The sequence below is a fragment of the Ostrinia nubilalis genome, chromosome 2 (assembly GCF_963855985.1).
Source record: "Ostrinia nubilalis chromosome 2, ilOstNubi1.1, whole genome shotgun sequence".
In the NCBI taxonomy this organism is placed as follows: Eukaryota; Metazoa; Arthropoda; class Insecta; order Lepidoptera; family Crambidae; genus Ostrinia; species Ostrinia nubilalis.
This window is the reverse complement of record NC_087089.1, coordinates 607,250-631,834: the sequence shown is the minus strand read 5'-3', so window position 1 is coordinate 631,834 and position 24,585 is coordinate 607,250. Positions and strand designations below refer to the sequence as shown.

Genomic DNA, 24,585 nt, shown 5'->3' with positions numbered 1-24,585 from the left:
TGAATTAAATCACAAAATATATTTCTCGTGTCGTAATCGTTACAAATTATCCGGTAATGGCGAATGACATCAGAGTCGCACGCGCATGGAAAGAGGACCGGTCTCGCGACACCAATGAGTGTTGCCTAAAACAAAAGTAGCCACATACTACAAAATAAAGTAAATCGATATAATAAGTTACATATTAACTCGTACAATAACCAATAGAAATTATTGAAATTCAATTGTCAAATGGTTTTGCTACGAATGCAGCTACGAATGCTACGAAATGTAAAGTTAGAATAATAATATGCATTATTAACTACACAAGGTTAGGTTACATAAAAGATGCAATATCTAATTAAGGAAAATCTAAATTCTAGTACAGCACCGCGAGTGCACGCGAACGGTGTCAGCGCAGGCTCACGCTAACTTGAAAACCGCTAATTACGCTCATTGACAGAATCTTAACGCGGTTCTTTGTTTGACTATTAATTGGTTTACAATTAGCAGTATGTATTTTATTAATTGTTTTTACAGTGAAAGTGCTGAAATATATATTTTTTAACTTTTATTTACACACGCACATATCCCACACTTTACCTATAGATATTTTTGATGTCAACTGTACAACCTGTACACGATTACGATATTTTGCGAATTTTTGACTCAACATATTTGAATACGCAAGCATTCTCTAAGAATCATAGAGACCCAATATAATATGTACAAGGCACACTACTATCTTACGTTCAGATGTTTGCCTAAAAAGACTTTTACCAATCAGTGTCGCCCTCTGTCGTTATCAGCGGTTGCGCATACGCAGCGCTGACCTTACCTAACGCGCAGCCAGTTCGGCGCACCGCCCCGCGACATCTAGCGATGCATTTTTGTACCTTTCTTGTAAAAAAAGGACTTAAATTGTACCTGATACATAATTTATTGTTCTGCGCCTGAAATAACTTTGAATATGCTAAGTAACTAGAAATTTTCATCTAATAGTGAATATTCATTTTGTGTTTTCCGTTTGTGAAAAAAGTAATTGCCTTACTACCTTTATTTTTTATTCATGAACGAAAGTACATGTAATCTTAGTGTAGACGACAGTTAAATAGAGAATAGCTAATAATATCCAGATTGACCAAACAATCAATTCTATTTACATTTGCTGAAATAGGTAATAATTTTAAGCATACGAGTAGAGCGCTTGTAAATATCACACATTCACGCAGAGGTGTCAACAAATATCACATTGCGTTGAACGCAAATACATTTAACGGTCAAACTATCTATCTGTGTGGTCAATAAGCAACGGGTTCAACCTTCAAAACAACTGATTAACACTTTATTTTTCGGATTTATCTCGCACTAAAACCTTGCATAACAAGAATCACGTTTTAAAACGTGCGATTTATCTGTAAACAATGTCTTATGTCTCCTTGATAAGGCTTGCATTAAACATTGTGCCCTCAACTCGACTTGGAAGTTCATTACGGTTAACGGTTCTTTTAACATGAAACTCATTATTTGCCAATTATTATTATGCATGTTTACATAAACGGCCTCAATGTTTTGTCATTGTGCATAAGCTCTACCTACAAACGTAGTATTATCTGCATGTATTAAAACTCTACTAAGATTGGAAAAATACTTGGTTATTACATGTTCAGATATATCATAACTTTAATTACCAAGTTTCAACCATATTTTATCCACTCAACCGTATGTTAGATAGCTAAAGCTAGGGTAGAGCTTGGATACTAATTAAAAACATAACGCCCCTATAATTACAGAATGTAAACGTATAATGTTCTGTAATACAAAACTCGATCCAGTAAATGTAACAAGAAATAAACGAGGCCACTATGTTTCCCACAAAAGAACATCATAACTTACAGTTTAATTCTTTAGCGAAATAGTCAGAGCGTGAAGCGAATGCGAAAAAGCGGGAGCCGTCGGGAGGGAGGGATGCGCTTGCGCCTGCCGCCAGCCAGTGTGTGAGTGAAGGTCAACCGGCCGCGTCATTTCCTGGTCATTGGCAGCCGCCGCCGTCTGCCCGCGCCCGCGCATCGCTGCACTCGCAATCTTAGAACACACGCACACCGCTTTCCGGTTGCACAGGAAAACGCCTAGATGTCGCCATTGCGGGCCCAACATAAAAATTACCACATCTACATTTCATTTTCAAAAACAATACCCAATTTAATCAGTTGCTTGGAGGAAACGTTTCGCGTATCTTATCTCGGTAATACTTTTATCGTGCAAAAATAGACGATAAAATTCGCAAACTGATAATTCATCATAGGTGTTATGACCGCCTTATCGCTGACGCAAACGCTTCCTAGTCGCTGTTCCTGAACAATGAGTAGGTATCGGTTTGTATCGCAAGAGGTTTGTGGGGTAACCCATTTATTGCGGCCGCGGGATGCGCGCACGCAACCGGTTCCCTCCCCCCGCCCGCCTAAACGCTGTTCGCATACTTGCATCCGGGAATAAAACAATCCGTCTTCGCGGGAAACCGTGCGATAACCGACTCCGCCACTTTACGAATAGAGTCGTTTTTTATCCGGGAGGGGTCTGCATTTTTTGCGGTGGCTACTAACTAGAAGAAAATGACATTCTGAGGCAACGAACGGGCGTATGTGCGGAGTAACCTTGATCTTGCTGGAGCCAGTAGGATGCGTCCAGCCGGCTATAAATAGACTCGCCAGCATAAAATGCGCGTTTTTATCATGTTTTGTCGGAGCTTCCCAGGATCGCGAGGGATTTTATGAGCGTTGCATCCGTGAAACGGTTCATTAAATTGTAAATAGCAGGCAGGTACATAGGTATCGCGAATGTATTCAATCCAACCCGTTATCGCTATGAATTATGTACGAGATACATATCTAACTGATTGTGTGGACTATATCTTATGCCAAACTCTTATTCGGAATGGATAGGAATTTGTTAGTGATAAAATCTGTGAGGACTGCATTATTACTTTGCACTTAAACTTGGTTGAATGAACTTACCAATCTATAAAAACACTATGTAACCTGCACACTTATTTTACTATAAGCTTAACGCGATGATTCCATCACAAAGTTTCACTTTTATTTCGTCTCACCAAAGCTCAAGTGTGCGCACAGACAATGCGCCCATCGAGCCTTAGCTGGCGGTAGTTACAAATTAATCAAATGACCGAACATATGGTGGCGAACGTGATCACAAGACACGTGCCGCGGGTGAACGACCGCGATAAGGCGTGCGAAAATACACGAGTTAGATAATATTAGAAAGAAAATGGCGACCGCTGTTTATCGCCCATCGAGAACGCGGACATGGCAAATTAAAAAATAGATTGAATGTCGGATTATAACAAGAAGCTCTACAGATTGAATGTAATGCTTCTATAAATGACGCTTCGTATTGAAATAAGTGGCTACTGGCCCTTTCAGATAACGATATTGAGTGTAGCTTAACAAGAAATGTAGAGCCATTTAAAATTATCAGCCAATCCGCTGATATTAATAATATCCGCGCACATAAATAGCGTCTTTACGAAAAACCAGGAAATTTCGCAACTAAAGATTCGCGAGCTTTGCCACGTTGTACGACATGTGTTTGAAAACGTGATAGTTAAATATGGTTTCACTAAAATAATACATCGGTCGCTTATTTTTAAATTTACTTGACGCTAAAACAATAATTAAGACGACGACTAATAAGTTCACATGTAAATAAACACCATAAGGTCATGGCATGAAGAAATACAAAAACTTTGTAGCAATTTTAGTTGAGTTGTGAAAATTAGAAACAGAAACACGCGCTCTATCGTCCGGTTTTCCCGCGAACGCGTTCTAATTACCGAGAAGTTGGAATTAGTGCGTTATTGACCCGCCTAGATTTATCGCTTCCCGACACTCGCTATTTGAAGTTTTATGGTGCTGGTAAAATTTGTGCCAGGCACGACTGATGCTACGAAATTTTTTTAAAGTTTTCTCACGAAAATCGCAAAGAACATCTCAATTCAAACGTCTTTTTTTCACAAAGCTTATGCTATTTAAACGCCCGTGATTTATTATAATCTGGCAATGGAATATGAATACTAATAAGCTAAAAACTATGATCTGAATTTAATTACAAAACTAGCTTTCATGTGTTGGAGAGGAAAACCGCGCGACGGTGACAGGGCAGTCAGCAGAGGCAAGGCATTGGGGTCAAGGCGGCGATACCCGGCGCTGACGCAATCTAGCTCGCCTTTATCTATTCCACTCATTGTCTTATCAAAAATATGTAGTAATTAAACAACTGACTAGATACTGTTTGTTTCAACAAAAAGTTTCTGTGCGTAGGCCAAAACCTTCATAGATGAATGATTTTTGGCGGTAAAACGCGGAACTAATAACTCACCCGTTCTTAAAAATAACATTTAAAAATTTTGCAAAGATCCCGCTAAAATAAAACAGGATTATAATCATTTCTACTCTTTTTTTTTCTCAACTGCGTATCATGATGATGTCTTTGCTTCTAATATTGTTAAATAGAAGTAAAAAATTTGATTTTTGAATAAAATTAATAGCAGCCATCGATAGATCCCGCGCTAATATTACCTGCCAGTGCTATAATGGCGGCAATTAGACATGTGCCGCATCCGCCTCGCTCCACATTGTGTGGACGATAAAGCCGGTGTGGAAACTGACGACACCGTCGTTTCATCACCGCTATGTGCAATATAGGATTTGATAAGAGCTAAAAATAACTACAAGTGCCTGTATCAATTGGATTGCTAGAACTTTTTATTTGCTTGCGTGTTACACTTAACACATCTTGAAGTCGTAAATATACTTACAAATGTTACAGATTTACAGCTTTAGGTAGCCATGGGCATACGTAACTAGACTCAAGCTATTAGTAGCTTAGACATACTAGTTTAGACATACGTCTCCATGCACGCAGAATCAACGACCTGGCTGAATGTATTGATTGATTAGTTCTACGCATGTAAAGTAACATTCTAGAATTTGAACAGACCTACTATTTAATAGACACGACGTCATTAATTAGTTAAAGTGGTCTTAGGTACGTATGCTATATTATTAAGCGAGTACATTAGCATTTGTTCAATCGTCGATCTCAATTTCGGGAAATATCGGCTGCTTCTAGGGATGGGTACCGTGTTAATGTTGTGTCAACAAACAACTCGCAAATATTGTATATCATGTTCCTAAACATTTCTTAGATAAATATAAGGTTCTGTATTTAATAGAGCGTCATAATTTACCAAGCACGGATAGGTTTCTGTAGTTTTATTATTTTTCTTCTTGAGTAGTAACCGTCGAAAATTAGAATCAGGCTTTATCATAAGATACTTTTTTGTTTATAAGGCCAAATAGTAATGAAATGAACTAGTGGTATTAGTTTAAATGTAATCTTTGTTATCATAATAGCGGGCGCGTTTTGGCAACATAGTGCGTGTATCCGCGGGCTCCCACGCCGAAAGTACGGAGCTGTCTCACAATTGTTTAGTGGATTAGTGTACTATAATGCGTTGGCTAATCGCCTATATATAAACAGACAGACGGACAAATATTCAATATTTTTCTAAACATCTACGTCTCGATTGTTATCTCATAATTACCCAGGTCTGTTATCTAGAGCTGCTAGTTCCTAGTACACACTTGTTGTTGGTTTCGTACTATGGTAGAGTGAATACAAACTGCAATGAGCCGCAACCGCTGTAACCTTTCAAATCAGCATACCTCTCGTCGACTTGTCCGACTACCCACATTTTCTGACGTGCACGTTTTCTGTTCCAGTGGGCGGCGTGAGCGATCGCGACGCATACGGCTACGGCTACGGAGGCGGGGGCGGCGGGCACCACTTCGCCGCGCCCGCCCCGCCGCCCCTCCCGCACGACGACCTGCCCTACTCGGTGTTCGACTTCGGCGACTACCAACGCCACCACCACCACAACAAGCTCAAGCCCAAGAAGCGGCCGCGCGCCGACGCGCCGCCCACGCCCGGCGTCAAGCGCAAGTCGCGCGAGGGCTCCACCACCTACCTGTGGGAGTTCCTGCTCAAGCTGCTGCAGGACCGCGAGTACTGCCCGCGATACATCAAGTGGACCAACCGCGAGAAGGGCGTGTTCAAGCTCGTGGACTCCAAGGCCGTGTCGCGCCTGTGGGGGCTGCACAAGAACAAGCCCGACATGAACTACGAGACCATGGGCCGCGCGCTGCGCTACTACTACCAGCGCGGCATCCTGGCCAAGGTGGACGGCCAGCGCCTCGTGTACCAGTTCGTGGACGTGCCCAAAGACATTGTGGAGATCGACTGCTCGCTGGCGTAGAGCGCCACAGTCGCGGGGACTCGTGGCCGAGACGAGTTTCGCTCTAACATTTTTTCACTACTTAGTAAATTCTATTTTTCAAATCATCATGCATTACGTTCTCCGATCGCTTACGATTCTTAAGATTACTCTCAATCGAACTAATATTATTAACTTATCATTGAATTTAATATTTATACAAAAATAGGAGAGACGAAATTGATTGCTCAAATGTTTATATAAGTACCTATTTTTAGGGGTATTTCAGATGAGGAACACTAAATTTGCTAGATGTTATATGGTACGGAGTGATTTTTGTATAATGTTGAACGAATTTTTAAATGTTTGTAATGAAGTTTCTATATAGCATGTTGCCGTGCGCTCGCGCGGCTTTACTTCCTACCTCAAAACTACGCAAAAATAACATTCATATGGATATACACTTTACGATGTTCGAGATACAGTTTATACAATACGCAATAAGTATAACATTATAGTCTAATAAGAGTTTATAGTGAAGAAATATTTACGTAAAATGTTTATATTATGACAAAAATATCATATTAGTATCATCCTCAGATAACTTGTTTGGTGCTTGTTATGGCCATTCGCATATTTACACCTTGTTACAAACGACGACCTCACGCTGTTGACTGTTACATAATATATATTATATGATAAAGTATTTATGCGCCGCGCACTGCGCGCGCGCCCTCTGTTGCTTCTCAACCGAATTCCGATTGATATTATTTGGTTATGTTGTGGAACATTACGTACTGAAACTACTGCCAACTTTCTGTTAGACAACTGAATATGACTATTTGTAAGGGATGATTTGTGAGTTATTTGTGTTAATTATTATTATAAATAGATATTTACTATAAGTGAGCTGTATAAGTGAACATGTTCTAGTTTATTTCGTTTATTTAAATTAATGATAGTAAGCCTGTTGGACGGAGGTCTTGCGCGCCATCATTCGTCGACATATCAAGTATCATCTCATAGTATACATACAGAGTTTTCGAGCTATTTTCATATACATGCTGTTTGTTTCCGAGCATATCAAATCGCGCTGCTAAACAAATGAAACACATTTCCAATGAACGGCGCAAGATCTCTATTTTTTGTTACCTGAATAAATATTATTAATAATTAATTACGATTTGTGGTCCAATGTTAATCAATCATAATACTTTATACTAGATAGTCGATAACAAAAGGTTATAACGTAGCCTAGTACACGCCACTCCTGCGCGGTTGAATGCAATATCACATTCAATGCAAAGACAAAACATAATCCTTTTTAATACGTATACAAAGGGTGGAGTATTGTATAAAATTGAGAAAAAAATAGAAATATGTTTGTAGGTTTGTATGTAGGCGTACGCTATGCGTACGGGCGCGGGCGCACTCGGCGCAGTATTTTTGTATGAGTAGAGCGCGACCAGTGAGCGCGGGGTGCGCCCGCGCGTCAAGGGTGCTACGAGGGACCGACAGGGACAGCCACATAGGAACGTTACTTATAATAGATAAAAGATCTCAGCGTCCACACTTCTTCGAACAAACCAGTGCCCGTTTCATGTGATTGACATAATTATATACTTATTATAAAAAAAGATGTGGAATTTTAATCGTATTTTTATATAGCTAGTTGGAATTCTTACAACCCTTTCTTTCGACACTATTTCTTATGCTTTTGTAAATATAACGATAGATATTTTAACTTATTTATTTGTTGCCGGCTGGCGGGCCCGCGCGGCGCAGCCAGTATAGTTATAGCGCCGCGCTCGCCCGCGCACCCTACTTGATAGTCTTTCCTTTTTAGGAAATTTCGTTCTCTAGGTTACAAATTTTATTGTAATATACTTTATAATAAATTAATGAATAGTAGGTAATGAATGGACCACGTGATGGCAAGAGAGTGCTCTCAGAATTTATCGGCTAGTGTTAGGGACGGTTACCGTGTTGAATGTTTGAGCGAACATGTAAAACGATGCTCGGTAAAATTTTAATCATTTTAGTCGAATTGATGTTGTTGAAAAATCAAAGTTTCTAATAATTAAATGTACTTAAATTTTCAATGTAAATTATGACAGCACCTCGAGACGAAATTATTGTTAATGGAGTTATTTTAATTGAGCCTAGTCTTAGCATCTTAAATTAAATTAAAGTAATTTCGGACGCCGCGGTGGATCGGATGTTCTCGGGGTTTTGGACGTCAAATATAAATTATTGTTGTAAATAAAGAGATATATGTGACAACGCGCACAGCCGCGGCGCTTGCCCCTCGGCGCGGGCGTCGCTAGATAGGCGAGCAATGAAAATGTAGAGGAAGCAATGAGAAGGTTAGTGATTTGGTATAGGCGCGGCGCAGGCGGCCCGCACTGCGCAGGCCAGCGATCGATGCGTTCTCGTGATACGTTGTGTTAGTTAACCTGCCAATTCTTTGACCAGTGCTTTATTTATGGACAAAATTTTTAACTTAGTTCTGAGAGACGTGCGGTACGGTGTTCTCGCTTTTAGTTTACGAAAGTCCGATATTTTAATTGTAATTTTAGTTGTTTAATTTTACAAAATACTGTATTTTCTGCCCCCTAGTTAAGTTATTTTTCTATGTATAGCTAGTTATAAGTGTAAATGAGTTAGCACATAAATTTGATGCATGATGATAATGTTAATAAAATATCCACAATAAAATACAAATGATTTGTTTTACTCCAACGCCCCGTCAAGAAAAAACTCCAAGAAATAAGTCCAAGAACATTTGAAACAGAAGTAATTAAAATAGCATTATAAAAATAGTAGATAGAAAAGATATAATCTACCTATCCTATGTCACCAATGATTTTCAATCTGCTGTATTGTGACTGCACTCCGCAGAACCTAACAAAGGCTAACTAAAAAGTCCTCAATAAATCCATTAATATATTAATGAAATAAATAAAATACCCGGAATTGGTTACATTCATCGTATGTAGAGCATATAAAAAAATAGTAATGGAATATGCTGAAGACGCATAAACATACTTAATTACTCCGAAAAGATCTATTAAATGACAGAAATATTAAGCTATCCTATTACAATAATGGTGTGGTATATTTAATCCCAACTCCCAACTGATCCAGTTATAAATAAGTCATAACTAAAAGTGGAGTTCCTGATCAAAGCTCAAACTCTACATTCATCAAAATCTCCTCTGCACTTAAGTTTTTTTGATCACAGTAGCAAAAAACAAGAGTCATCGTCATCAAAGAAGAAGGACTTATTATTGATGATTTTTAATGAGTAAATCCAAGTATAATTCTTGATTTTTTTAATAGAGAACCGACTCTACATTACATACACCAAAAAACAAAAATAAAATATTATGAACGCACCTATAACATAGACATGCCATACCATAGACAACGCAAGTGACGTGTTGTTGTCATGTCAAAAGATTTGACGTGTATTCACAGCTGTCAGTCTATCAGGAATACGATTTGTTTTCCAATTTTCCCAATAATGAGAAAGAAAAAGTAACGTGGATTTATCGAGAAAGATTACATCGGATCGTTGTTGTGTGTTGTTTAATGTGAAGGACAATTTATAACTTTCAAAATGGTTTTAATGACAATGATTGCGAGGGTCGCTGACGGCCTACCTCTTGCCGCTACCATGCAAGAAGATGAGCAGGTATGGGCTTCTTTCAAAATAAAAGCATTCCTACTTACCCCTCACATAACTATATTTCATAAGCACAGTCCATTTATCGCTTAGTTTGATGTAGTTTCGGCATGACAACCCTCTTGCTTACGTTTCACAACCTCTTTGTTTTTCCCCATTCTGTTTGGCATCTTTCTTTTTTTATAATTTGCTGTGGTGGTTCGCAGAGTGGCTGCAATATTCTGGAGTATCAGAACCAGGCAAAAATGCTGTTTAGGAAACTAGGACCCCAGTCTCCCCTGCGGTGTTCCATCGAGACTGGGCCATATCTCTTTCAGTAAGTTTCAGCGCTTCTTATTTTTATTTTCTCCTTTACGTAGCCTTTTAAATTTGTTTTTAATTGGTAACTGTCATTGTTATTATATTGCATAATATTGCCTTTCTATTACATTTCTCATCGCCACTGATGCAAACAATTGTTTTTGTGTTAATAGAGTGAATGTATTTTAATCCTTTATTTCATTTGGCAAAACAATAAAATCTTCTTGCACTTCAAATCACTTTAAAAAACATTCACAAGAATGAAGTGCGGAATCAGATGTGAAAGATAATTAATTAGTTGTTAATACATTTTCAGCTATTTAATTGAGAACGAGATATGCTATCTAGTGCTTTGTGAGCGAAATTACAGTAAAAGGCTAGCATTCAGCTACCTCGAAGAAATTGCCCAGGAATTCTACCAGCAATACGGCAAAAGAGTGAGTATAATTTTTAATCAATCATATTTTATTTTTTTTATTTGTAAAGAGAACTAACTCGTAAATTAATTACATATTGATATAATAAATATTTGAAGATGAGTCTCAGAGTAAATAATGACCAATTAATTTTAATTTTTAATAAAGGAAAGGCTATTTGATTGCAAATTGTGTGCATGTTATGTTAGATAGTTAGGCAATAGTGTTTTGCAATCATCCATTGGTTACTAACAAGAAAAGTGAAAATATGCAGTAGTATTATGGCTGCACACTGCAATGATGTAATACAACTTAACATAAGTAATTATTTATATCAGTTATTACCTGCTTCAAAATTAAACATGGACAACATTTACAGAATGTGGAAAAAATATTATTTTTGTTTGTATTTTCTACATGTTACTTTTCAGGATAATTTCTTGTCGAACATAATGTGATGATGAAGATCCCAATATAACTTTAATAAAAAAATTTAGAAAATATTATACACACTAGCTTTTGCCCGAGGCTTCACCCGCGTGAAATTTATTTTGTCACAGATCGTCATAAGTTTAGCCTATATGTTATTCTGGGTTATAAACAATAATACTGTAAAGTTTCATCAAAATCCGTTCAGTAGTTTTTGCGTGAAAGAAATCAAAATCAAAAGTATTTATTCAGTTTAGACCACAAGTGGCACTTATGAGAGTAACAAACATCCATCCAGACATCCAAACTTTCGCATTTATAATATTAGTAGAATAGTAGGATTTAGACCACAAGTGACACTTGTTATGGTGAAGATCCTAATATAACTTTAATAATTTTTTTAGAAAATTATGCATGCAAATTGATGCAGGTATTCATGACTTATGTCAAGAATCTGACTGTAATAATAATAATTACTTTGAGCACAGACACTACTCACTGTCAGTTCATATTATTTTAATATGAAAATAATTGTCTTGCAATCCGCAGGTGAACACAGTAACCCGGCCTTACACGTTCATCGAGTTCGACACCTGGATGCAGCGCGCGCGCAAGCAATACTCGGAGGGCGGCGCCCGAGCGCGCAGGGCGGGCGCGGCGGCGGCGCTGGGCGGCCAGCTGGGCGACGTGCAGCGCATCATGATGCAGAACATAGACGACGTGCTGCAGCGCGGCGCCGTGCTCGCAGGTGGGATGTGCTAGCTACAGTACGTCGGTACTCGCAGGGCGGGCGCGGCGGCGGCGCTGGGCGGCCAGCTGGGCGACGTGCAGCGCATCATGATGCAGAACATCGACGACGTGCTGCAGCGCGGCGCCGTGCTCGCAGGTGGGATGTGCTATAGTCTGGTCTGCGAGCACGTAGAATTTTGTCCAATGACCCCAAGCTACCCATCCTTATCGCTCGCGCGTAATTATGTTGCTGTCGCGCTCGCACACTCACTGCGGGCGCCCGTCGCACAGTCACGACAGCAATATAATTACGCGCGAGAGATAAGGATGGGTAGCTTGGGGTCATTGGACAAAATTCTACATGCTCACAGACCGGGCTTTAGGCAGGGTACTCACCTGCCATATAGCACGTAACATAGCATGTAACGTGTCCAACCTTCAAGTGAGTACGGCTCGTCCACAGTCATCGCGTATCTAGCAACGAGCTCCTGGATCCTACTGCGAGCTGCCTTTGTGCTCGCAGTGATACCGCCAGTCGGCGGGTCGCTGCGATCTCCCTGCGAACCACGCGCGAGCAGATCGTGCAGCGGGCTCGTGTCTATGTACTCACTTGATACAGTATCTGATACATTACATGCTACACGGCTAGATGAGTACCCTGCTTTACGCTACATCATTCACGTCAGTACTCTGAGGGCGACGGGTGGAAAAATTCCACCTCACACACCAGGCTCGTTGTGGAAATCCTTGGGGGAGGCCTTTGTGCAATGGACGTCCTGGAATGGAAATGATGATGAAGTCATAATATGTCAGTTGCTTGCTCTGAGAACTGAATTTCTTCTACTTTCTGCTACCGTGAACTAAAAAACTTCTTTGGAGAGTTATGAGAGTGGAATTATTTTTTGCGTTTTTTTCCTTCATTGGGCGCGTATTTGCGGTTAATGTCGACGCCGCGGTCGCGGAAAAATTCCGTAAATACTCGCTCTAACAAGTCGTCAACAACAACAGACAAAATCTTGGATAACTTGAAGCAAAGAAGCTCCGCTTTAGTGGAAAGAAACGGGGCATTACTTCTACTGTAAGTAAGCTAAATGAAATCTAACCAAACTTCTTTTTTTCAGAGCTGGACACAAAGACGCAAAACCTGTCTATGATGTCGCAGAAATACAAAAAGGACGCCACCTACTTGAACACCAAGTCGATGCTGGTGAAAGCCACCGCCGGCGCCGTCATCCTGCTCGTCTTCGTGCTTTACTTCTGGGTGTTGTAGAACTAACCTCCGCGATTAAGATGTTGTGGTCCAGCACTAATGCTGCAGGGGAAAAATTGCTACAAAATCTTCTATTTTAATGACCAAATGTTTTCATAAAGATCCTATATCACACAAGGCTATATCTGGCAACTAAGCAGAAGTATAATATTGTGTTTTCTACCCCATTCCTTACAGCCTCGGGTTCAGGACTGAAATGTAACTTCAAATCAACAGCGTTTTGAACATGTTTTTTTTCTACAACAAAAATATTTTTGGAGTTTGAAATAACCAGTTGTTCTATATTTTAGAGTGCACTCTACCGATACTTTAGTGATTCCAATTTCTTAATTTTTCTTTATTTGAGTAAAATACTTATGTTTTTAAAATATAAGTATATTTTCAGTTCAAAGTACTTTCATACTTACATATGACTAATGATGGTATTTTTATTTTACTTTTCATCAAGTTTTTGTTTCAACATTATTTATCCTTTACCCTTTTTTAATTTCCTACAAAATTAAGATCTTAGAATCAACTGTCTGTACTCGAAATCTGCACAAAGCGCCAATTTTAAAACTTTGAAGAGATCTTATTTCGATTGACATATGAAAAAGGCCTATTATTATTATTTCCCTAAGCATGATACCCATAAAAATAAAACTCTTTCAAGATTGTTAATGGGAAGAGCATTCCATACAGTGTTTATAACTAACATTTGCAATAAGTGTACCAAATGTTATTGATATTATTGTAACGAAACTAGTATAGATTCCCCAAGACATTCTTATATTAGGCAGAGTTTGATATAATTATTTACTGATAGCTGTTACATTTGCTTCATGTAATGTTCTTGAAAATGTTTTTCATTGCCAATTTTTTTATATACAGCAGGTGTGGTTGGTGATGGAGTGTTGTAAATTTTATCACTTATTGTTAATTAATCTATTTATTTAAGATGTAATAAATATGCATTCTTTTCACCACTTGTTTATTACTCTCCTGCCAGCCAGATTATGTGCAAAAAACATTTTTGGTAATTATAAAACCTTTCATTGCATAATTTTAATGTTGATGATATGGATGAAAAGAGGCATACAAACATTTAACTTATGGTTTATTATCCTTAAAAAATATCACAAAGTTCAAAGGCATTGTATCACATAACATTAATAATTACTTATTAAATGAATTTAGAAATATTAAATGAGTCTTCAAAAAGGGAATCATCACAGTCTTCTATGTAGCCTTCATTATAATTCTTGGCCAAATGTAATTTTGATATGGTATTCATGGTTTCTCTCATGCGTAAAGCTGTTGATGTGTTAAGAACCTGCAATTAACATATAACATGGTTAGAAATTGATTCATAACTAGTGTCATCTTAAATTTTTAAAAAGCACGAGTTGGTAGTTAAGCTGGATATTGCTAATGAAGATGGGTTACATACACCATTTGATGATAAATCATATTAGAAAGTTATTTTTTCAGATACTCGTCAGGTATCTAAAATATTTTCACAACTAAGTGGGTCTAAAAACTTGGTTGTGCATATGTGCCTAAATGCTTTAAAAAAATGTTCAAAAGCTTCATGCTGTACACAGTACAGTCCCTGTTCTTTTCATATTGAATCTCTTGTGCTAATCTACCAATAAGTAATTAAAGTCATAACCTTTATAAGTTTAGCGTAGATGACAGGCCGGTTCTTCCACTGCATGGTCCCAAATATTTGTACAGGGTAGGGGATTACCGTTGAAGGCATTGGGGATTTCAGGTAGATCATTGATACTCGGACTTTGATATCAGAGTTTTTTGTGTTAGTATCCATCTGAAAATAGTAATAAAGGTAAATTGCAGATAATGTAACATACTTCAAACGAAAGATCTCTCATGTGAAATATTCATAGTTACCTCAGTCAAATAGAACTTTCCGTGAATACTTTGTAGCACTCCAATAGTTCTGCATTTTGTTACAGTTTCGCTTAACAATTCGCACTTCTTGGCCAAGTCCTCTAAATCGTAGTAAATGTAAAAATCTGCCTGGAATAATAAAATTATTAAATTAGTTTACTATGCACTGTAATATTACTGGGTATGCCAATGGTATATACTCTTACGCAGGCTGTTTCTGAAGAGAAAGGTATGTTTACGTAAGATTTGTTCTTTACATAAGTCATATTTATTTTTACTACAAAATAAAATTGTAGTTCACAAGTTTTGAAAAAACTGTACGTGTATTTTTTTTTTTACTATTTGACATTTTGTTTTTTTATTGTGATTGATATGTAACTTGATACAACCGTATATGAATATACAGAATGCTAAAGTTATTTATTGAATTAAGTAAAATAGACAGAAATTGTAGTAGAATTTGGCACACATGAAATTTTACTTTTCTGATGTTTTATGATTTAGATAAAAATTGTCAAGCAATCACCATTCAATGTATAAAATGTATAACGCTTATGATCTAACCTTGCATGCAAGAAACGCGAATTTAAAAAGAAAGGTTTTTTGACATCTGTCACACTGACGTGTCCATTGTAAACAAACCCTTGATTTTTGCAAAATTTCAATAGATTTTAGCTATAAACCAGAAAATAACTAATAGACAGAAATGCCTTCAAGTTTAATTGAACTACGTCCTGATCGCAGGCTCCTAGATCATGAATTTGAAGGTTACAAATTAGATTTGCAGGCACTCCCGCATTTCTCGAGCAGCCTTCCCTTGCCGGTGGACAGAGTGTTTCCCGACGATGTCCAATACTCCTTCATCCACGCGAAACTGTTCGCACTGCACAACCACCTGACTCTGGACTACTGGGATTACTCTTACAAGTTTTACTACATCAATAATAAGCGACAAGTGTGTCAACAATCCTTTGAAACGGACAAAACATTTCGGAGCGCTGTGGTGTATACCATCCCATCTACTGTGGAAAGGAAATCGGGACATTTCAACCTATGTCTTTCTTTCGTATCTCAAGGGTTGGCTGTAGTGAGCGACGGCGCTGGATATCTGCACATAGTAGATACCGGCCCGAGAAACAAGCCGGAAGAGAGCAACCATTGGCAGACGCTCCATTCAAGTTTAGTGCTGGGTGAAGGTAAATATTTCGTCATTCTCGACTCCAGACTTCAAGAGAAAAACAGCAAGCAAACCCTTCATTGCTTATTACAGTCAGTGGAACAAACTGAGAAACACTTCAGTTCTGTCCTCACCTGGGTATCATTCGAGAATACAGACCATACTTGGAGCCAAGTCAGCTTAAAAGAGCTGAAAGGCAAAGGAATAATACATTATGCTGCAATTGAAACCAGCTGTGAAGCTTTGTACATTGCATCGGATAATGCCTTTACATTCACACACGATACAGAGAAAAACATCACAGAACCTGAAACGGAAGATTTAAGAAAAATAATCTACACTTGGCTGCAAACATCTGAGGATATCACATTGACATTGAAACTGGAAGCTGGTTTTGACAAAAAACTGGTGCATGTTGATGTTTCCCCCTTACAAATTAAAGTGAGTTACGCTGGCAAAAGTTTCATTGAAGGAAAACTTAGGCATAAAGTTGATAGTGAGTTTACAACATGGAACGTCCAAGATAATGGTCAAGTTGACATTCTTGTGACCAAAACTGAGAGTATGTTATGGGATGAACTGTTGGAAGGTGGGGATGCCAAAGGAGAGCAGGTCATGGACGCCAGTTTGGTGGAAGAAGCCCACCGGAGGCTGGCGCACCTGTGTGCGGAGACTGAAGTGACGCCAGACCTGACTTCTACAGGATTGTCCACTCAAGAACTGGAAGAGTGTGATGCACCATCTGAGGAAGACACTGTTTTAGGTAAAAACTATTTACTTATCTCTTTTATTATGCTAGGAGCTAGCATTATAATCAGATTTATAAATTCATTCTGTTTCAGTTCGAATCAATGCAACAAACCATCAAATAACTCACAGAGCACCGCTTAGTGTCCACCAATACTTATTTAACATCAAAATAGAGACTGAGGAAGTCCCTGCATTAGCACTACGTCATGACGTGGACGCTTGTATCTGGCAGCCGTACAGCCAGCTTATAAATGAAATGTGGCCCGTCAAACATCAAGGCACCTTGAAGGCATTTGGGTATGTGCAATCTTCAAAACAAAACCGCAAGTTTGTCACCTGCCCACCAAACTTCACTTACAGTGTGGTTTGTGAAGCGTCAAGACACATATTCATTTACCAGAGCTCGGGTAAGCGAGACTGTGAATTGAGGAAGAGAACAGCAGGTGTAATGAAACCCATCAAGGTTGGTCAGCAACATGTTTTTAATATTGAAAACTATGGTGAAGTTATTGGCATAAATGCTACAAATGAATACTTATTTATTTTAACTGAGAGTTCATTGATTGCTATTCACATTGTATAAAAAAAAAAACAAAGCTATAATATACACAATATTGTATTTTGACTTATTATGTTTCCTCATCGTTACTATCACTAAGGTTTTCTTCGGAAGAGTAACCAGTAGTGAATAACAGGTTTTTAGCTCTTTTCCTTTTTTCTTCTTTGATTTCCTTTTCTATTTGTAACTTCTTCTCTTCTGCTATCTTCTGAGTGAGCAGTTGTCTTGGCCTTTTTCTCTGGAATGATGGCTGGTCAGGAGTAGGGGATGCGGTTGGAGTAACCTCTTGACTACTACTTGAAATATTAGGTTTCTCCAACTGATTGCTCAAACTATTATTTGGTTCAGGCTTAGATTCTTCAGTTTTCTGTACAGGTTCTTCATCAAACTCATCCTCTAAAAACAAACCAAAGATTAAATCAACATTTGGCAATAATGAAATTGAAAATTAATAATATTAGGCATTTTTTTACCTGGAGTAACAATTTCAAAATTGTAAGCATGATCCTTGAGCACCACAAATATGATGGGAAACTCTACAATACACTTCCCAGACAAATTTTCAGCCAGGGTCTCAGTTGTGTCCAGTTCAAAGAACTTTTTTGCTGAGCCTCTTACTTTTTCAGCTGTAAAACAAAAAATATTTGAGACACAGTACTTATCACATCATAATCATTTTTAAATCAAATAAAAATGAAAATATTTATTGCCAGATCAAGATCAAATCAACATGCCTTTTAGCAAAACTTTGACTCCCTTGAATCCAACTGCTTTGTAGAATGTTAAGGCCTTGGACCCTTCAAAAGGCAGTGCTTCAGGGTTTAGATATTTGTCCAGCAGCTGAGATAGTTTTTTAGTTTCTGGACACCTGTCATCAACAAATTTTAATGGTTCTGTGTCCACATTAGGGAATATCCACTCAACTCTCCATTCTATAAGGTTCTTCTTGTAATGGTAATGAGTAGTATTTGTGATATGTCTTGTGAAGTTTTGCGCGAGGTACTGGAGTACTATACCTCTACTCCTTGCTGCCAATCTTCGCTTATACAAATGCTGTAACAGAAGAAATTGTATTTAACCATATAAAACATCAGTACAGACCTAGCACCAAAAAAACTTATAATTTTCAATGTAGTCTACATAAAAATTAATGTAGTTTGTAAACAACATACAATTGGTAAATCCTTGTCGGTCCTAGTAAACTTCTTCTTCTCATCGCCCTTCACACTATGGACAAAGCGCGCGCACTCCTCTAGCAGTCTGTAATCGCTGAGCAAGTCTGTGTCGGTAAAGTTCTTCATTCGTATAAACTTCGTCCGATCCCGCACGCCGTCACATTCCAGCTCCTTTTTGTGGATCCTTACGCAGGTTAAGCAACAAGTCTTTACTTCACACTTGGGGCAGGTGTAAAGAGCTTTGTTTTTACCACAAACCTCACAATCTCCGAGCCTGTAAAAGAGAAAACTAGGTTAGAATATTCCCGTTTGTAAGTCAAAATTAAAACATAGCTTCCAGGTTGCATACCTGGAGGCGGTTTCTGGTTTATTTTCAGACTCCTCATCTGAGGATGAAGACGACATGGTAAAATGAAATTTAAAAAAGAGTAAAACGTAAAACGATGCAAATGTTTACGTTTTTTTATTTACATGGTAGAAAGAACTGTCAATGTCATTAGCACGTGTGTAGAAAAATGTCAAAATGGTCGGCTGCTATTTATCCGTCTGTCTACTCAAGAAAAAAAAAGTAATGTTATAGGTAAGTACTCTTCGAGGTGCACTTTTTATGGAGACTACATTTACCTGATAAATGCCGCCGTCGTCATTGCGCTACGATTATTGTTAAAAATTATAAATTGATGTCATTATTGCCACCCTTTTGGGTTCAAACGGGTCTCTAGCGCGTAATGTGACCTAAAACGCGACCCGGCTACGCGGCTAGTAAAAGGACATCATCCACGTTTCATATATTTTTGGTCCAAAATCAAAAGTGCCGGCCAACAAAAAAAAGTGCTGTATTCTGACAGAATACGTCTGCCTTAGCATTTGTTACTATGGCACCAAAGCCGTAGCTCCACTGTGCGTCGAGTATTTGAGATCTAAAAGTCATCGACTATTCATACATTTTTTGTTCAAAATCAAAATTGTCTGCCAATAAAAAAAAAAGTGCTGTATTCTGACAGAATACGTCCGCCTTAGCATTTATTACTATGGCACCAAAGCTGTAGCACCACTGTGCGTCGAGTATTTGAGATCTAAAATTCATCGACTATTCATACATTTTTTGTTCAAAATCAAAAGTGTCGGCCAGTAAAAAAAAAGTGCTGTATTCTGACAGAATACGTCCGCCTTAGCATTTGTTACTATGGCACCAAAGCTGTAGCACCACTGTGCGTCGAGTATTTGAGATCTAAAATTCATCGACGATTCATACATTTTTTGCTCAAAAGCAAAAATGTCGGCCAATAAAAAAAAAGTGCTGTATTCTGACAGAATACGTCCGCCTTAGCATTTGTTACTATGACACCAAAGCTGTAGCACCACTGTGCGTCGTAGTATTTGAGATCAAAGTCAGTCGTTTCATATATTTTTAGAACTCAAATACAACGATTCACAGTGGTGCTACAGCTTTGGTGCCATAGTAATAAATGCTAAGGCGGACGTATTCTATCAGAATACAGCACTTTTATTTTTTGGCCGGCACTTTTGATTTTGGACCAAAATGGATGATGTCCTTTGAGTGAATATTGTTGAAATGTCATGGTCATGATCACAATTTTTTACTTTGCTTGTGTATGAAGTGGATACCTTCGAATGTGGATACCTTCTCCATATTAGCTAATACCATAGAGAAAAGTAATACATAGGAAATAGAGAACCCTCTCTGTCAAATTTTTGAGCCTACTAATTGACAGCCTGGTGTTAAATTCCCAGAGCCCCGATTACGGTAACTTTTATAACGTCTACAATCCAGACGCGTTTCTGATTCTGCGATACGATTGGTCAAAACAGCTGACGTACGCTGTTGAACGACCAATCGTATCGCAGAATCGAGAAGCGTGTCTGGATTGTTGACGTTAAAAATTACCGTAATCGGGGCTATTGATGTGCCGTTCCCGAGAACGCTCTCCCAACTGAGAATATTCTCGGGAGCGCTCCCGGGAGCGTTCTCCTAAGTGAGAAAGGTTGAGAATCATGTTTATCAAATGGAAATAAACAAACTTTCTTAAGTAAATTAGTATTAAATTAAGTCTACAGATAAGTGTATATTAAACAATACACTCTATTTGCAGTGAAAGGCTATATTCCCAGTGTTCCCGAGAATATTCTTGGGAACTTTCCCGGCAATATTCTCGGCAACTGCACCTTTATTATATTTTATTTTTTTCGTCGTGAAATGTCGTTTTAATGATATGTAAGATGACAGAAACTTCTTTTTACACGTAATTAAGTAATGTAACTGTCCATTTTTTCGTTTTTAACACGCTTTTATTAGGTCGTCGTGTATGTAACTAACTATGTAATGGAATCTTAGAATCTGAATTACACGTACTTCTAAGTCTTGTATCATCATGAAACTTGGCAATTATAATGTAGATTAGATGACAATACAATATTGTGGTACCAGCTGGTCTGATGATGGGACTGGAAGGTGGCCAAAGGAATTCCTAAACGAAACGGCGGAATCACATCGAGTTTAAGGTCATTGGATTTGTCTTTTCGAGATCTTTAAGTGCTAGATAATGTCCAGGGTCCTAATGATGGAGTCAGGAGGCGGCCATAGAAACTCCTAAACGAAACGGTGGAAACTCATCGAGTTGGGTTCCTTGGATTTGTCTTTTTGAGCACTTTAATGCTAGATGATGTCCAGGATCTTGATGATTTTTGGCCTTTTAGTGCTGTTAGTAATTAGTTTTTTAAACTATTCTTATTTGACATTAAGGACGTATTTCACAATCACTTAGTAAGGGCCTGTTTCGCCACTTCTGGATAAGTTGTGGATAGCTTGTCTGACGGATCATTTGACACATTTTTATAGAAAATACGTGCTAGCTAGATTGATCCGACACTTACCGAATATATCCCGGACATTAGTTTGTACGAGATTAGAATGGTTCTCAAACAGCTGAAAAACAGCAAGGCACCGTAATCACAGCTGAGCTTCTGAAAGCAGGCGGAATGCCGGCACCAAAGGCTTTTCAGAAGCTGCTCGATTCCGTCATCCTCGAGGGCATAACGCCTACGGCATGGCAAAGAAGTATGGTGATACTCATCTTCAAAAAAGGCGACAAGACCTTGTTAAAGAATTATAGACCCATTTCGCTTCTGAGCCATGTCTACAAGCTGTTTTTGATAGTAATTACGAATTGTCACGTTAGCAGGCTCGACGACTTTCAGCCCCCCGAACAAGCCGGTTTCCGAAAAGGCTTTAGTACCATAGATAGACCATAACAATATACGCTACGGCAGATTATATTATGGAAGATCAAGGAGTATAATCGGCCGCTTTGCGTTTGTGAACTATGAGAAAGCCTTCGATTCGATTGAGACATGGGCAGTGCTGCAGTCTCCAACTGTGCCAAATTGACTATCGATACATTAAAGTGTTGGAAGGCTTGTACAAATACGCCACAGTGACAGTCCGTTTCAAGACCAGGACCCGAAACCTATCCAGTTGCAGCGAGGGGTGAGACAGGGAGACGTCATCACCATCGCCCTGGAAGATGTTTTTAAGCTTCTGGGCTAGAGCGGATTCAGCATAAATATCAACGGCGAGCACATCACCCAGACAACAGACGATATCGTAGTCATGGCCGAGATCGTGGACGATCTAGGCACAATGCTCGATGGCCTCAATAGAGTCTCTCAACGAGTGGGTCTCAAAATGAACATGGACAAGATTTAAAAATCATGTCTAAAGACCGTGTTGCACCCACTCCTCTAAAAGCTGGAGACTCTACACTCGAAGTTGTTGACAATAATGTATACCTGGGACAAACAGTCCAGTTAGGTAGGTTCAACTTCGAAAAAAGGTCAATCATCGAATCCAGCTCGGCTGGGCAGCCTTCGGGAAGCTTCACGATATTTTCACGCAGCGTCTCCGTCACGTTGCCGCTCCGCTTTAAATCCGCTTTGAATCCGCTTGCAATCCGCTAGGGTGGCAAGGGCCTTAAAACTCAGAGGCACACTGATGTTCAAATACCGTAGCCGAGTCCTAAAGCCGCGGTACGCGTTCGCCACGAAAAGAGTGAGCAAGACAGCAATATCTCACTCACACATGTCATGCCTTGTTTATAACGACTAGTCTTAACGCCGAGTTACGAAACATTACAAATAATATCACATAAACAAAAAAATTAAAATTAAAACTAAATGTATTCTATCGAGAACACTGAGAATATTCCCGGGAGCGTTCTCGGTTCTCGAGAATATTCTCACTGGGAATATTGCCGGGAGAGAACTTTCTCAGCGGCACATCTCTAATCGGGGCTCTGTACTTAACCTACGTACGTAACGCTCACATACATACATAGTACACGCACACATACATACATAAAGTCCATGCACACATACACACAGTTCACGCACACATAGGCCCTCATAACCTTCAAAGAATTATTGTTTTTATGATGTACAATGTAGAATTTTTTCAAATCCATTATTTTGAAAATATTTATCTTTATGGTGTACGTATTGTATTATTTTCAAATAAATGGATTTGGAAAAAATCTACATTGCACATGGAAATGCAAATAAGTAAACAAAAACTTTTGAATTTAATAATTTTACTTTATTTATGAACACACATAATATTATACACCAAAAGCGTCTTTTCGCAAAGTTTTCAACAACACTAAAAAAGCATTTGCACATTGAGAAAACTCAGATCACTTGTGAACATAACAGAAAGTTTCTTCGCGATTCACGAAGGAACGAACAAAACTCCGATGAACCAGAACAGCAGCAGGTACGAAGGAATGAACTTGAATTTGACTCGACGACTCTTCAATACTTTAATAGGGCCACAGAAAACTTAAATGATGGCTAAGAAAACAAGAATGCATTTAACATAACAAAAACAACACCGGCCATTTTGGAGGAAAAACAAAGTTGCCATATGTTAAATAGTAATTTCTACTACTCTATTATGTAAAGTATAACAAAAATGTAAATGTGCAGTTTTAAATTAAAACTAATTAATTTCATTTAAAAAAAGTTTTCACATTGTAATTAACAATATTCTCAAATATATTTTAATTAAGAAAAAAATGAAAATATGAAGGAAACAGGAGCAGCGACATCTAGAGCGTTTTAGGGTAGTTAAAAAGTATTTGAATTTATTCACCGATGTCGCTGTTTGGAAGCAAGTTTCACTTCGATGACCGTTGTATGGAAGTTTCCATACCCTGGCTAATACTAAATGTGACATTCCAATTCGACTATTTACTAAACGTTAAAATAAAAAAATGTTTTGATTAAAAAAAATTTGCTTGTTGATGTTGTGCCTCTAATCCATATCTGTGTGTTGTGCTTTTGGTGGATTATCCATAAAAAAAATCTTAAAAATTGCTCAAGGCACTGGTAAAGTCTCAATAAATATGTGTTCTTCAGAACATGGTGACGATTGGGATCTACCGTGCTCCGATGACGAGCTTTCCAAATCTGGAGTTTTTATTGGCAAAAGCTGGATGCCCGACCCGAATGAATTGGAAGAGCTTTACAAAAACATCGACAAAAACGGGACTCTGAATCTTGAATGGAAGTGTCCGGGGAGAAGGGCTCCTTCTCCCGTCCCTGTGAGCAAAGAAAACCAACCAGAAATGCCGGTGTCTCCAATTAGAGAAGAAAAATCTGACTTCGATTTCATGGATGAAGTAAGCTCTTTGCGATTGCGGGTGCGGAGAGACGGGGAAGACACACTACGAGGGTCAGCTAAGAAGAAGACTACGTCATTTGATGGTATCCTATCGAACATGATCAGACATAAACGCATTGAACAAATGGAGAAGCAAGCTAACACTCCTTCAAGTACTTCCTGATGTTTTTTGATTATTCGATCAGATCCATTTGAGGATGCCTCTTAAAAACTGCCTTGCTAATGCATTTAGC

General features: G+C 38.5%; 6 protein-coding genes across 11 annotated transcripts in view; 4 read left to right on the top strand and 2 right to left on the bottom strand.

Moving 5' to 3' along the window:
- LOC135079261 (ecdysone-induced protein 74EF) overlaps nt 1–8,995 on the top strand; it is a 225,613-nt gene extending 216,618 nt beyond the window's left edge. For all 5 annotated transcript variants that reach the window (XM_063973898.1, XM_063973890.1, XM_063973875.1 and 2 more), the window contains one exon: nt 5,781–8,995. In XM_063973898.1, coding sequence (XP_063829968.1) covers nt 5,781–6,313 — 533 coding nt within the window. In that variant the 3' untranslated portion in view covers nt 6,314–8,995. The remainder of the gene's footprint in view (nt 1–5,780) is intronic.
- A 797-nt stretch (nt 8,996–9,792) lies between these two features.
- Nucleotides 9,793–13,200, top strand: LOC135079192 (vesicle-trafficking protein SEC22b-B). Its single transcript, XM_063973781.1, has 5 exons — nt 9,793–9,968; nt 10,166–10,275; nt 10,576–10,696; nt 11,654–11,852; nt 12,955–13,200. Exons 1-5 carry the CDS (start codon nt 9,894–9,896, stop codon nt 13,101–13,103), a joined length of 654 nt encoding a protein of 217 aa, XP_063829851.1. The 5' UTR covers nt 9,793–9,893; the 3' UTR covers nt 13,104–13,200.
- Nucleotides 13,201–14,182: 982 nt separating this feature from the next.
- Nucleotides 14,183–15,311, bottom strand: LOC135085857 (uncharacterized). Of its 2 annotated transcripts, none has more exons than XM_063980644.1 (4): nt 15,194–15,311; nt 14,994–15,122; nt 14,755–14,910; nt 14,183–14,415 (listed from the first exon to the last, which is right to left on the bottom strand). In XM_063980644.1, the coding sequence occupies exons 1-4, from the start codon at nt 15,257–15,259 to the stop codon at nt 14,266–14,268; spliced, it is 501 nt and encodes a 166-aa protein (XP_063836714.1). In that variant the 5' UTR covers nt 15,260–15,311; the 3' UTR covers nt 14,183–14,265. The 2 variants fall into 2 exon arrangements, with proteins under 2 accessions (XP_063836714.1, XP_063836722.1); XM_063980652.1 differs by having other exon boundaries at nt 15,200–15,311.
- A 297-nt stretch (nt 15,312–15,608) lies between these two features.
- Nucleotides 15,609–17,539, top strand: LOC135079171 (nudC domain-containing protein 1). Its single transcript, XM_063973762.1, has 2 exons — nt 15,609–16,933; nt 17,013–17,539. Exons 1-2 carry the CDS (start codon nt 15,700–15,702, stop codon nt 17,501–17,503), a joined length of 1,725 nt encoding a protein of 574 aa, XP_063829832.1. The 5' UTR covers nt 15,609–15,699; the 3' UTR covers nt 17,504–17,539.
- Nucleotides 17,384–19,137, bottom strand: LOC135079180 (box C/D snoRNA protein 1). The gene is made up of 5 exons (XM_063973772.1): nt 19,004–19,137; nt 18,652–18,928; nt 18,214–18,532; nt 17,953–18,105; nt 17,384–17,875 (listed from the first exon to the last, which is right to left on the bottom strand). The coding sequence occupies exons 1-5, from the start codon at nt 19,057–19,059 to the stop codon at nt 17,550–17,552; spliced, it is 1,131 nt and encodes a 376-aa protein (XP_063829842.1). The 5' UTR covers nt 19,060–19,137; the 3' UTR covers nt 17,384–17,549.
- A 4,937-nt stretch (nt 19,138–24,074) lies between these two features.
- On the top strand, nt 24,075–24,515 carry LOC135077923 (PAXIP1-associated glutamate-rich protein 1). Its single transcript, XM_063972456.1, has one exon. It carries the CDS (start codon nt 24,075–24,077, stop codon nt 24,513–24,515), a length of 441 nt encoding a protein of 146 aa, XP_063828526.1.
- Nucleotides 24,516–24,585: the final 70 nt, after the last annotated feature.